The sequence below is a fragment of the Panthera leo genome, chromosome C1 (assembly GCF_018350215.1).
Source record: "Panthera leo isolate Ple1 chromosome C1, P.leo_Ple1_pat1.1, whole genome shotgun sequence".
Taxonomy (NCBI): domain Eukaryota; kingdom Metazoa; phylum Chordata; class Mammalia; order Carnivora; family Felidae; genus Panthera; species Panthera leo.
The window spans coordinates 165,976,560-165,991,432 of record NC_056686.1 but is presented as its reverse complement, the minus strand read 5'-3'; the positions used below and the strand labels follow the sequence as shown (position 1 = coordinate 165,991,432).

The following is a 14,873-nucleotide window of genomic DNA, read 5'->3' as shown; positions in this document are numbered from 1 at the left end:
CGGACCATGGTTTTCTCCATTGGGTTCCTCCAGCCTTGACAACAGTGACAACTAAGTTTTTTTAAAATAGTGTGATGGATTCAGATGACTCTGGAACATTTTATGTTAAAAATAAAATAGTGGAAGCATCCCCTAAGAAAAATGGCTGGGTAAATTCATCATCAGAATGTTACAGAAATACATCAGAAAATGCCTATGGATTGCCCAAAGAAAACAGAACCAATTTTCTGAGAAGATTGAATAGAAATATTGAATGGACACAACTTCATTTAATACCCACAGAGTTCATGTGAAAATGCAATTAAGAAGACTGGAGATGGAGAATAAGAAAAGATACGAGGCCAAAATGGTCCTTTAACAGTTTCCTTGGAAGGTCATAGCCTACTTTTTATAAATATGATGTGAAGCACAAAGCTAAAGTGGTTTTTCCAAGATTTGGCTCTACTCCAGATATCTTTCTTTAATGTTTGCAACATTTATGCTAAAGGGAGATTTATGAACACTGTTAGAGAACAGGTATTTCCCTTCTTAGAGAAATGTTTTATTATTTTGGTCCATTGGCTAAGCAAAATTAAGCTTGAGTTTGGGCTGTAAATTTTCAGTTCTATATGTAACAGCATTGTATTTATTTAGAAAGAATGAAGCTTCTGATTCCAAATCAGAAAATCTCAGGGTCTTAGAAGATTTTTTGTAATTTCCAAGACCTTATCCAGGTTTCATGCAACTTTCACCTGTGTAATTCTAAGCCAATAGATTTAATCCTTTTATGCTGTAAAAAAAACCAAAAGACAAAAAACAACAACAAAAAAAAAAAAACAAAAAAAACAACCACTTTCTATCGCCTCTCCTCTCTGAAGTGCTGAGGTGAGTATACTGATTGAGAAACAGATTCTAGAGTCAAACTACTTCATTTTGAATTCTGGCTCTTTCACTTAGTGGTGTTGAGATTTCAGGAAAGTTCTTAATCCTTCCAAACTTCAATCACCCCATCTGTAAAATGAGGATGGTAACACTTTGCACCTTCCAGGGGTATGGTGAAGATTAGGTGACATAATACATGAAAAGCATTTAGCACAGTGCTTAAACATAAAGAAAAATCAATACTATATTGCAGACAGTTAAGACACCTACACCTTAGGGCTTGGTGTTGTCTAGGTTGAACACATAATTGCCATACCCATTCCTCTATGTCCTAACTCCCGTTCCATTTCCTTCCCCCTAGCTTTGTAGGCCTTCCCCAGGTTCTTCATATTTGTTAAGTGGTCTTCCTCTAATGAGCAAGAAGATTATGGTCAATGATAACTTTTTGAATAAACTGCTTTATTCTGTTTTAACTCCTGAAGCATTTCTTCACTTGAGTCTTTGAGGATTAATACCCCACGGATCTTAACAGACAGAAAATGAGAGAATGGGTACAAGAGACAGAAAATGGACTAGTTGGGTCTGGAAGGATAGAGACAAAACAAAAGAGTAAAGAAACAGACTTGTGAAAGCAGGTGAACTCATAGGTGATTCAGCTGCTTTTAGCCATAAGAACAGAATTTCCCAACATTATTCCAGCTGGAGCATTGGTCCCCTGAGATGATGAGTAAACACATGGTTTCATGGTCAAAACAGGCTGTCCAAAATATTTCGCACTGCGTTTCCATCTAGGAGTCTCAATGCACATCAACATATTGAGGATTCTGAGAAGTCCGGCAGTAAAGAAACCTGCTTTGTTTTGTTTATCCCATAATACTGATTGATACATAACGCTGATCAATAACATTTGGAGAATCCTTCCACTACCATTATTTTAGAGCTGAGAAACAGAAATTCTCATAAAGAACAAATTTTGGGGTGCTAGTGAACCATGGTAAAACTGATGGAATGAAAAGGGGGACTAACAGTGAGTGTTTATTACATGTGCCAGAAATTGTGCTAACTGCTTTAAAAACATTTGCTCTTTCCTGATAAGGTTAAGGTAATGATTTTTAAGTGGGAAGGATATTTACAGTGCTTTATGAAAGAATGTCATGGAACATATTAGCTATCTTTAAGTGGGGACAGACTAGCTCTTTAAAAAATGAAGGATCTTGAGAAATCACATAGCCCATATTCATGCCTAAGAATATTGATTTTGCACTCACTGAGAAATCTGGAGTGTGAAAAGTTCATAAACAACTGGAAAAAAACCCACAATGAATCACCAAAGTAGTAACTGGTAAAAGTTTACTGTGCACACACCAAAAAGACAATATGCAAACCAGAGCACTCACCCCAAAACATGGAACAAGGCTCAGGGGTATATTATTATAAAGCAGCCTAAATAGTGAGGAAACGGTGACTTCTTACTCTTCACAATTATTGGTTATAATATCAGAATTTCCTTAAATGATGGGGAATTGGTCAGTGGTTACCTCATAGCAACCTTGGGAAAGGTTCAAGTTTTGCTTATAATTTCCAGAGACATAAACAAGAAATGACCCAGGTCAAGTCAGCCTTGCAAAATAAGCTAAATTAAGCTTTGTTTGTATGACTAAACTGGTTATGTCTGCTCAGGCCATTTTTAAGGCTGGTCTCCATTTGTTTTTTATTTTAACAACCCCCTCCCTCTTTGGTCATTCTCTTAGAAGGCTGAGAGTATGATCAGCCACTATAGCGTTATATTTGGTTACCACCATTGATGTGGTCAGGCTGAAGAATCACACGTTAGCTGTTTCCATTAGTTGAGTCATCAGGATGTGTTTATAGGACCAGCATACATTTCATACATTTGATAATGTAAGTATATATGAAAATTATGTAAAATAGCAGTTTATATATTGTTGAAGGAAAGAACTACACTTTATTCTTTCTTCATATTCCCCAAGCTATCTATCCTAGCATGGTACCAGGTACATAGTATTTAGTATGTCTTGTGAAATGAATGAATGGAAATGGTAGTGGTAAATTGCACTAAAAATTATACTTATTTTACATAGCGTAATGTAACAAGTGTAACTTAATAATAGGACGTTTGCCTTAGGGAACAAGCCAGGATGGAGGTAGAATGTAATTTTTGAAATTTGGCGCTAAATTTCTGATGCTTTAACAAACAACCTATGCTGTTTTTAGTCACAGTCTTAGCTGAGATGGGTACCGAAAATTCACTCACAAGACATCCATGTTAGAGATATTTTATGAAGTTGAATCTGGCTTCATCTTTTGCAAGAAATTTGAGTTTCCCTTTAAATAAATAAAGTGTTAATATGTTCAGTTAACTCCAACTTTTATTTTCTTCTCTACTTACTGTTTTTCATCCTTGTGTAACAGAAAGTAAAAAACTACCTCCTTTCTTTTCCTGAAATGTTTATATAGCACTAAGAATGAAGTATTGAGAGGTGAGACTCAGGTCAGGAAGGAGGGAATACTGCACCATACCAACTATTAATTTTGTGGAGAATAACAGATCTTAATTTTAGTTCTAAGTGTAGGCGCAATACAAACACAACCACCATAAAATATAAGATTTCTCTTCCTGTCTTGTACATATTTGCCCACATGGGCAGTGAGACCGAATTGTGGGAAGTAGACTTTTTATATTTAATTAAATGAAAACAGATCAAAGTGAGTTAGAGATTAAAAAACGCTATTGACTGTACTTTGGGTATGTTTTCAGACAGCGTTAATGGAAGAAGTAGCCTGTATTTGGGGCAACTGGATATTCCATCGATCACACATCCCAACCAACCTGCCTCTTCCTAGTCTCTTTCTTTTTTATCTACCTTCTTTTTTACCTAATTCTTGGTACTGAAACCTGGAATGTAGCATTTACTCCTTCATAATTTGAAAATACAGTGACAGATGGTTACTGATACATTCAACCCATCTAAATGTTCTCTGAGTCTTAGCACAGTTGCAAAGGGGAGGATGTGTAAAATAAACTGGAGTGATCTCTTGTAGGAATGGAATTCTGCTGTTGAGAAGCTAAAGAGTGATGCGCTTGGGATTCTGCTGTCCAAGGACTACGTGGAGAAGGAACATCTACAGCTCTCTAACCAGAAACTGGATCAGCTTCAAGGAGAATTTGGTCGGCTCATGGTGGAAAGGAAAACCTGGTTAAAAAAGGCAAATGTTTTTTTTAACAGTGCCAATAAGGTCAGTGGGAAGTTACGTTGGTAATTTTAGGTAATCAGGACAGACCAGTAAAAGACTCATGATTTCAGTAGGCTGGCGAACATCACAGAGGTCTGGATTCCACATAGAGTTTCAAAATTAATAGCAGCAAAAGTGAACTTTTAAAAATATATTCCTTTATGATGAGTACTGGATGTTATATGTAAGTAATGAATCACTAAATTCTACTCCTGAAACCAATATTACACTGCATGTTAACTAATTAGAATTTAAACAAAAATTTGGAAAGAATATATTCCTATCATGGCCATTATTTGGTTCTCAAAACTAGGAAGTTCTATGCTTTGACATGTTAAAAAAAAATCCCCATGAGGGTTTCATCTTAGAGCCGTCATTGAACTGCTTGAGGGGACACTTGTGCCAACACTGCCATATTTCTCATGGAGTAAGGGAATTATCATAAAATGTATCAAGGTTAAAATAACACCTTGAAATTTTCACCAAAAAAAAATATTTCCCCTTTAAAAATTTTCTTTCATTTATCAGGGAAAGGTACATGAATATTGTAAGCCTTCTGCATACAAGCCATAAGGCTAGAAGCAGAGTCTCAACCTGACTGCCCTGCCTTGGTCTTGCCTTTTAAAATCTGCCAAGGGGAAATCTTGCTTTGGACCATCTCCAGGTCTTCTTGAGTTGGAGACTGTGCTCTGTTTCTCCTGGTTGATTCTTTTAATATTGATTGTAGCAGATGGTTCTTAGTGAGTGGTAATGTCTACATGTTCACATCACTTGTGTATCTGAAGCTGGCGATATTTGAAAATTTTTGTACCTTTTCCAATCTAATATACACCTTCAAACTGCCTTCTTGGAATTGTTCAATACCTTAAATTTTACTGATGTTTTTGAAACTGGACAATGTGACAGGAAATGAATGGGTAACCCCCAGAAGGTGGGTATATTGTGGTTTAAAGACATGATATCAACAATCTGAATACAATGTCCTGGTATATATCAAAATAGTTATTTAATTTTGAACTTCCGTACTAATAGGAAACTTGCAGAGTAGAATTTCAAAATAGAGGTGCTAGAATTACAGTAAAAAAAGTGTTAAAGAAAAATTTGACAAATATGATAAACATCTGTTTGGGATTTCTTTGTTTTAACAGAAGAAACAGTCATAGCATATTACTGGAACTGTTGAACTAAGTAAATGGTAGGTGCTAGTTAAGTTTCTCTTGAACAGTCCTGTTTTTGAATAAGAGATTTCTTTTTTTTTTTTTTAATTTAAATCCAAGTTAGTTAACATACAGTGTAATAATGATTTCAGGAATAGAATTTAGTGATTCATCACTTACATATAACACTCAGTGCTCATCCCGGCAAGTACCCTCCTTAATGCTCATCACCCATTTAGCCTATCCCCCCTGCCACCTCCCTCCCTCCATCAGCCCTTAGTTTGTTCTCTGTATTTAAGAGTCTCTTATGGTTTGTCTCCCTCTCTGTTTTTATCTTATTCTTGCTTCCCTTCCCCTATGTTCATCTGTTTTGTTTCTTAAACTCCACATATGAGTGCAATCATATGACATTTCTCTTTCTCTGGCTGACGTATTTCGCTTAGGATAATATACTCTAGATCCATCATGTTGCAAATGGAAAGATTTCATTCTTTTTGATCACTGAATAGTATTGAATAAGAGACTTTCTAACTTACATTACACTCTCATTCTACAAAATGAGTGGGTCATCTGTCAATCAAGTAATGTCATTTTTAAGGAAGACAGTTATAGAACATGTTGCTAGAATAAAACAATGCTTCTAGAACAAACCCTATAGTTTCAGCCCTGCAAAATGTAGTTTCTCTCCCTTCAATTTGTACCCCCCTGCTCTTGCTTTCTCTGCTCTCATTATGTGGTAACTTTCCAGGGAGACTTTCTCCTGACATTGCTTCTGGGCCTTGAGGGGGAAAGGAATGACATGTATTGCAATAACAACAACAATAATAATAATAATAATAGAACAGAGTGGTTACTTTCTCAAATTCACATAGTAATTCAGGTTAAATCATAAGAAACTATATTTCTTAACCCTCGAGACTTGACTTTTTTTTTTTTTTTTGAAAGAGAGAGAGAGGGAGAAAGAGAATGAGTGGGGGAGGGGTAGACAGAGAAGGATAGAATCCCAAGCAGCTTCCCTGCCACCAGAGCACGGCTCAAACTCACAAAGACACTTAACTGACTGAGCCACCTAGGCTCCCTCCCCCCAAAACTTGACTTCTAAATTAAAAAAAAAAAACAAAAAAAATGTTTATTTTTGACAGAGAGTTGGGGGGGGGGGAGAAAGAGAGACAGAGCGCAAATGGGGGAGGAGCAGAGAGAGGGAGAGGGAGGCACAGAATCTGAAATAGGATCCAAGCTCTGAGCCATCAGCACAGACAGAGCCCGACATAGGGCATAGGGCTGGAATCCACCAACTGGGAGATCATGACCTGAGTTGAAGTCTGACACCTTAATGACTAAACCACCCAGGTGCCCCTAATTTTTTTTTAATGTTTATTTATTTTTGAGACAGAGATACAGAGTGTGAGAGGGGGAGGGGCAGATAGAGGCAGACAGTATCCCAAGCAGGCTCCAGGCTCTGAGCTGTCAGACCTACAGGGGGGTTGAACTCATGAACTGTCATGAGATCACGACATGTCTGAATCAGATGCTTGCCTGACTGAGCCACCCAGGTGCCCCAAGACTTGACTTCTACATCCCGTTTCATCATTGGAAAGCCATGGCATTCAAATTATAACAAGTTCAGTTGGGATTTGTTCATACTCTATTTATCCATATTATATCATTCTCTATAGTCAAGTGGCACTTAGAAAGGTATAGAATTTGTTCTCCCTTTTCAAAGCATCAAGGGAATAATTTCTGACTCCAAATTTAAGAATCAATGTGAAAGGTGATAGATACTTTTACTTCAGCAAAAAATAGAAGATGGAGTGTGGAAAGTGGATATTTAATCATGATTTTTGAAATGAAATATTTGCCCTATTATTAAGAAGCAATACACGATTAAATAATGTAGTGGGTAAGTCTGTTTAAATTAAAGAGGGAAGATCCTTAAGACTTGTAAATGGCATTTTTATTTTTTATTTATATTATGGAATCTCCAAATTTTACAAAATTCGCACCATTTTACCTAACTTTTGGCATAACACTTATAAATAACCCAGTTAAAATAAAGAGCTGGATTTGAAACATTAATATAATTTTAAAATCCCTTAAAATTGTGTTTTCTAGGCTGAAAATTCTGTTTATACCAGCAAACGGGTATTTTCAATTTGTATCATCAATTTATCTCTGAAGCACTGACTTTTCCTTTTGAAAATTCACTTTACCATACCTTGGGTGTATTGGATTTTTCTAGTTGTGAGCATCCTTAACCCTAGATGAAGTCATGTTGTCAAGAACTATGAGGCATGTGAAATTTTACCCAAACTTCAAGCTAACTTGCTAACTTGTCACAGTTTTGTGGATGCTCACAAAAGACACATGACTTCTGTGTCAGTTTTGAAAGACTTTATTACAAAAACAATGATCGAAATGTCCACATGCCATATCAGTTTCCCAAGTCCCAGTCCCCTGGGTGGGGGTGATGCAGATGGGCCCAGATGGATGACTGCACCTGCGGCAGGTGGTTTCCAAAAGAGGAACCCTAAGCTTGGGGAATCTTTTTTTTTATAGCAAACAATCAGCCAACCTGCTATTTGTCTCAGAAGGAGACATTTCCTCAACCTTGAAGGTTGGTTGCTGGCTGCAAACCCAACACTGAGAAAGGGCTCCAATGAAGAGGGGTCACTGTGGGCCATTCATGGCACACCGATAATGATGGGTGGAAGCACTAGCCACTCTCCCAACACATGCAGCACTGTGAAAGAAAGAGGAAGTCAGCGCTTCCAAAAGATATTGACTTTGAAAATCAATTCCATTCTTGATAAGTAGAATTATTTTTTCAGCAAACAACCTCTTATTCCAAATTTCTTAAAGCTAGGTCAATATTCTCCTTCAATATCTGTGCCAAATACCAGCGTGAGAAAATATGCTAGTGTCACAGGTAATATAAATGACAGGATGTGACAGTTTGTGTATTTGCTCAATAAAAAGTGAAATGTGTGATTTTTAAAATACAACTTTCACTTTTTAAAAAGTTTGTTAAGTTAAAAAGGTGGTCATAATATAATCTACAAAATGGACTTTGTTAATACTTTCCATATCATATATATTTCTTTTTTAATCTGGATTTTTATCATATGTTGCTGGTATTTTTGTTGCAAGCATCTGGAAATTCCTCTTTTTCCCTTGCTTACCTTTTCATTTTAATTTATTCTTCTCTCTCCCTACCAATTTTAGATAGGGATATTCTTATTTACTAGACAAAAAGTCATAATAATTTTTTATTGAAGTCTCTAAATGAGTAGTGTGGTTAATAATTCTTTAGAGAATTCTTTATTTAGAGATTCTTTAGAGATACATTTGCTTAGTAAAATTTTACTATACAATTACCGTGTATCAGGTGCTGTTCTAAATGCTGGGGTTACAGCAAAGAACAAACATACAAAAAAATCTAGAGTTTTTTTCCAATTTGCAAAATTCAATAAAATATAATTATTGCCTAATTATCTACATTGACTAGACAACCACATTGCCTTTGCCTTTGCGTTGTGGCTCTAGGAGTGAAATTGATTACCTTTTAATCCTGCTAGGGGTTGATGATTACCCAAGGCTCAAGAATCTGTTTCATACCCAAAGTGCCTATAGCCTTTGGCTTGAGTGTGGTAGTTTGTACCTGTAGTGAGCGATAGGTGGCAATGTTAGCACACAGGACCTTAGCATATTGCTACTGACACTTTTCTTAAACCAGACACTGGATTCAAGTGGAGATTGGGCCAGGTAATTTAAGAACCCTAGATACTTCCTTTCTGTTTTAGAGTTATCTACTGTGTTGGTGAATTTATTGCCAAATCACTTAGCAACAAATACAAGTAAGGGTTGATTATCAATATTGGATGATAGCTGATTGGAAAAGAATTTCTCTAATTACTAGATGTTGCTAAAAGTAGGACATGGCATGAAATATGAACATAGCACCTATTATAGTGACTCATCTTAATCCCCCCAAATTTTCATCTTTTCATGATTATAGATTATCTTATTTATTTCTAACAAGTTCACAACCAAGGAGTTGGTTAAGATATGTCAATCATCCAAATTGTATTTATCATTGTTTAGGGAATGTGGTTAGAATAAAACAGAGATAAATATATATGTTTCAAGAGCAGAACAATATGAACCTGTATTTAGATGACAACAATGATTGAACCTAAATCTGTAAAACATGGCTGGTTGGCCATAAAGTTTCATTTCCCATGCTTCCTGTTCATAGGCACATGACTTCATTGGGGGAAAGCAAGCAGTGAAGACTGAGGCCAAATTTACATGGTGTGCTTCTTGGGTGATTAGCCTAAAAGCAAAGGTGAAGCAAACGCTGGGGCAGCTAAAGCAACACCCCAAAAGCAGTTTGAAATGTAGCAATTGTCATAGCTTCTACTGCTTCTGCCATCACTGCTGAAAGTTTTATGTCTTTTAAAAAGTTAATGTTGCTTTTTCAAGATATTTATAGCCATGCAAAACAGTAATGCCTACAGCAACATAATTGTTTCAGATAAAAACAAAATAATTAAGGATGAAGTTTGGTACAGTTTTTTCACTTATATATACACTATTCTCCCATTTTCAAAATAGATACATTTTAGCCCAGATGTGGGAAGCAATTAAATAAAATGACTCAGTTGTTGTACAGATTGAAGAGTGAAGAAATCTGTCCAAATAGAGAACCTAAAAAATATTATCCAGAAGGAATTTGTTAAGGTGATGTAAATGAATTAAAGAAACTAAGCTAATTGTATTGGAAATTAAGGAAAACGTACTTGCTTTCAGTTTCATAATTCTTAGGCAGCCTGTCTCAGATTTCTCTTTTCTAGAACAACTTCCCTTTCTCTTACAAAGAACTGAAGCATCTTTAAAAACAAAAACAAAAAAACCCAAAAAAACAAAACCCCCCAAAAAACCTCCCTCCATGCTTCTACATTTCCCTTCGCCTAATGTGTTGTATAGCTACTGTTTTCATATATCATATGTGTACTTTAGCTAAAGCAGTTAAAGATACTTGCTTTAAGATCCTTGCCTTCAAGACCCTTTCAGTCTGGTCTGGAGGAGAGGCAAGGGAACAGAAGTGCTGTATGCTTTGGGAAAAGCCCAAAGTTTTGGAGTGAGCCTAGAGCATTAGGGAACACAGAGGAGAGTCTCAGGGAAAAAGTGTCAAGAAAGACTTCTCCACAGGAGGTGAGCACTGAGCTAAATCTGAAAAGCTAGGACAAGGAGTGATTGGAGGAGGACTGGGTGGTACAGAGTTGTGCCATGCATGGGGAATCTAAGGTAATTCACTTTGCCACGAGTGTAGGGTATAAGACCAGAATGATGAGAGAAAAGTAGTAGAAGCAGACAGGGGGTCAGGAAGGGTCTTGAATAGCATGCTAAGAAATTTCTATCTTATGCTGAACATATCTGTAACTATGAACAGATATTAAGGACTTCAAAAAATCGTGATGAGGCAAACCTCCTGATATAGATGCAAATGATGTCTTAATTTACTCTCCTCCTGTATTCTCTCTGAGAGACTGGTGTAGAAACTTTTGGTTTTAGAACTTAAGGAGAGGCTATTTAAACCATGCAAATATTTGATAAATATGGCTAAACATAAAATTATATATATATGTTTATATATGTTTATATATATACATATATAAACATATATATAAAATAGAAAGATTATCAAAACAAGAAATGCATTTACCATCTTACATTTTTCATGAGAACCCACAACTCAGCCCCTATTTAATTAGTCTTGTAATAAAGACACTCAGTTTTTTTTAATATAATTTATTGTCAAATTGGCTTACATACAGCACCCAGAAGACACTCAGTATTATCATTCATTCATTAGTATCCTTCACAATAAAGCTATCATGTGACTTCTAAGTGAGTCATGAGTGTTATTTATTGGTTTCCCTTCCATGTACAATTTTAAACTGCTGCACATCTCCATTGATATTAAATATATTCTTCCTTGTATTGTAGGCATTTCTGGTAGATTTACTTTCCTTTGCTGAATTAAAATTCCTTGAGGGTAAAACACATGTCTGTTTTACTTTGTGTTTACCAGAACGGAACATCTAGAACAGCACCTTTCAGGCAGTGAATGCTCAATAATTATTTGAATGATAGAAAGTAGTGAAATAGTAGAAACTATGGAGTTTCAAGGCCAACTACGTTCCATTTTCATAAGAGATTATACTGATCCAAGGTCATTGGAATGAAGAGAGCTTAATTACTTTAATATACAAGGAACACAAATTTTGAGCTCAATCTCTGTGTCATAGCTGAGAAGGAAGGTAATGCTGGGTGAAGAGATTTGTAATCACCGATGCCACCTGCTCCAAGAAGTCTCCAGGCAGCATTAATTGCCTATTTTTCATTATTCCTGTAGTATTTCTCTGTGCTCCTTAGAGCTCCTTAGAGAGGGGGTGTCTTAGTCATCTTTGCACGCCACCTAGCATTCAACAAACTTTGTTGAATCAATGAATGAATGACTGGACATGTGACAGGTCAATTACACTTTGAGCCTGAGTTTTCACTTCTCTAAAAGAGGTCTAACGATCCTCAGGTAATAAAAGTTCCTGCAACTGCTGATACATGTTCAAAATCTTTCCATGATAGAGTTGGAGTATAAATAAATAAATGGAATTGCAGAGTATTAAGTGAAAATTTTAAAATGTTTGTTAGGATGATACTTTTCTAAAATAATATAGCAGACTTTGGAGCCAGGCTGCTGAGGTATGAATCTGGTCTTAGACATTTATTAGTTCTGTGACCTTAGGCAGTTCCTTAACTTCCCTATGTGTCTAGCTTTTTTTATCTGAAAAATGGAAATAATAATTATATGTACCTCACAGAGTCACTGAGCTTCTAAATGAGTTAATACCTGACTGGTGCATAGAACAGCCAAGCACTCACTGAGTTCTAGCCATTATTTTGTCATTTTATATGCATTTAATACTGCACTAGCCACTCTAACATGACTTAAATGCTTTTGTTCCATTTTCCTGTCCCCAGCATGTACCAGAGTACATGCTTCATAAAGTCCAATAAATATTTGTTGAATAATGAAAAAAAAATAAATGCTTTGCAGATTGTAAATAGATGCTTTTCCATGTAAATATTCCCAAGATTATCCTGAAACTATTTAGGTCAATAGATTAAAAGAAACCAGAAAGTATAAACAGTGACTAGCTGGCTAGGATTCTACTTATGTGTCTAGTTTATCCATTTCGAAGATGGACTTACCTCAGAAAGAGTAAGAGTTTATTAATACATAAACTTCCTCCATTCCTTGTTGATAAAATGCATCAGATGCATGCCTTTTTCTTTCTTTTTAGTTTTTATTTTAGAGAGAGAAAGCACGCGAGCAGGGGAGAGGGGCAAAGAAAGACAGAGAGAGAGAAAAAGAGAGAGGGAGAGAGAGAGAATCTTAAGCAGGTTCCATGCTCAGTGCAGAGCCCTAAAGGGGGCTTGAGTTCACAGCCCTGAGATCATGACCTGAGCTGAAATCAAGATTAGAATGCTCAATTGACTGAGCCACCCAGGTGCCCCATACATGCATTTTCAACCCCAAACTCCTTTTCCAATGTTTTATTTTGTTTTGTTTTTTGTTTGTTTGGGTTTTTTGTTTTGTTTTGTCTTGTTTGTTTGTGTGTTTGTTTAGCTTTTCAGATTGTGAGGCCAAACCAGTTTTAAAATCTCATGATTTTACACACCTCTCATTAATATCACTTGTAATGTGGAGTGAGTTCTGGGGCCCAGCAGCAACAATCTCGGAGTGGCAAGAAATAAGCTGGAGCACCAGTAGGGAGCAGCAAACACTGGGAGCTGAAAATCCCATCACCCTTTTGCCCTGCTTTTCTAGCATTTGGAAGCCTGGGCAGATTTGGGCAGGACCTGAATCAAGTATCAGCTTGCCAAACTGGGAGCCATGGGAAGTTATCTCAGGTAGTATTTAGGAAAGGAAACTGAAGTTTTTGGTTTTGATGAAAACTGAACCCAGAGGAAATCTCTGCAGACAGTGGGATTCAATGCTCTAATGAGAAGCTGAATATTGTGTCCTTGGTAATTATAAAGGTTCCAACCAAACTCATTCTCCAGCCTTGGAACTCACGAAAGGAAAATTTCAAGGTTCTGTAGCATTTGGGCTTTTTGCTTTTAATGTTGATTCTTTTCAAATAAGTTAGTCAAGAAGCAAACAATAGTACTTATTAAACATCTTTGTGAAACAGCATGAAATATTTATGCTGGATGACTAACTCATGGTTCTTGCTTAATTTATTAATCCCATAGATATTTTAAAAAGAGTACAATGTGCCATGTCCTGATACCATCTCTATTTGATTTGGTCCAGCCTGCTTTGAATTTTTTTTTTTAACGTTTTTATTTATTTTTGAGACAGAGAGAGACAGAGCATGAATGGGGGAGGGTCAGAGAGAGAGGGAGACACAGAATCGGAAGCAGGCTCCAGGCTCTGAGCTATCAGCCCAGAGCCCGATGCGGGGCTCGAACTCACAGACCGTGAGATCATGACCTGAGCTGAAGTCGGACGCTTAACCAACTGAGCCACCCAGGCACCCCGGTCCAGCCTGCTTTGGATCCTGTACTTAACAATGGAAAAAAAAAGAAAGATCTTGATGAGCGTCATAAAGAAAAAACACCAAGCAACTCCTTAGTCTTTTCCAAACCAAGGCAAAAAGAACTGGTTGGTCTCCTTATCCTTTTAAGAACCGTGTGGTTATACAAAATAGTCAGGAAGAGCTAGAACCAAGAGGGAGAAAATATTATCCTTGTGTTTATATCCTTGTTTTTGCCTCTAGTCATAAAACCTGTATTTGACCAGGTGTGAAGAAAGAGGGGGATGGGGAGAGTAAACTAAAGGGGAAATATTAATTCCAAAGGAGTTTCTATGGGCATGATAGTGTCATTGCCAGAAATAACCTGTTCTATAACATGTGTGAGACAAAGAGATTCTTTCCAGGCTAGATCCAGTATATCAGGTTCCTTATGGATATGGTAAATAGAAAAGCATTAAGTCCTATTCTGGGGATAGATTAAGTGAGAGCAATGATAGTTAGATCTTTTCTGGAATTGGTATGTGGATTCCTCATTAAATGCTGCATGGGGATAAGAGAAATGAGTTTTACATGTGACTCTGACAATCACAGGGAGTATAACTTTTTTAAAAAGGAACCCCCCTTTAAATCAATACATTTAACATGTCTTTGTGTTTAGATCATTCCCATTAGGTCTAGGTTAGGATTAAGGGTAAAGAATAAGCTCTCTTATAGTATCCAGCTCATCTTATTTACAAATGCATTTGTTGAGCTGATGAAGGAATGAAATCACTCGCCTCCTTTCTACTGCTGTAGTTCTATCAAGTGTGATACATAGAGCAATGTATAAGTAAATGTTTTCCTAACACTTGGATATTTTTGAAAAAAACTCTGACGAAAATTTTGCCATTTTGATTATAAGTTATGGGTTATCTTAATATACCGCTTTTTCCTTCTACTGACTGTTTATACCTTCAGTTTATTCCCATGTTATTAAGCTATAATACTTTTATAA

General features: G+C 36.5%; 1 protein-coding gene across 2 annotated transcripts in view; it reads left to right on the top strand.

The window, feature by feature from the left end:
• Positions 1-14,873, top strand: part of CCDC141 (coiled-coil domain containing 141) — a 228,886-nt gene that overhangs the window by 135,657 nt on the left and 78,356 nt on the right. Inside the window, exons 8-9 of one of the 2 annotated variants that reach the window (XM_042949269.1) lie at positions 3,925-4,119; positions 13,891-14,007. In XM_042949269.1, the coding sequence (XP_042805203.1) occupies positions 3,925-4,119; positions 13,891-14,007 (312 nt within the window). The remainder of the gene's footprint in view (positions 1-3,924; positions 4,120-13,890; positions 14,008-14,873) is intronic. The other variant, XM_042949270.1, reaches the window with a different exon arrangement.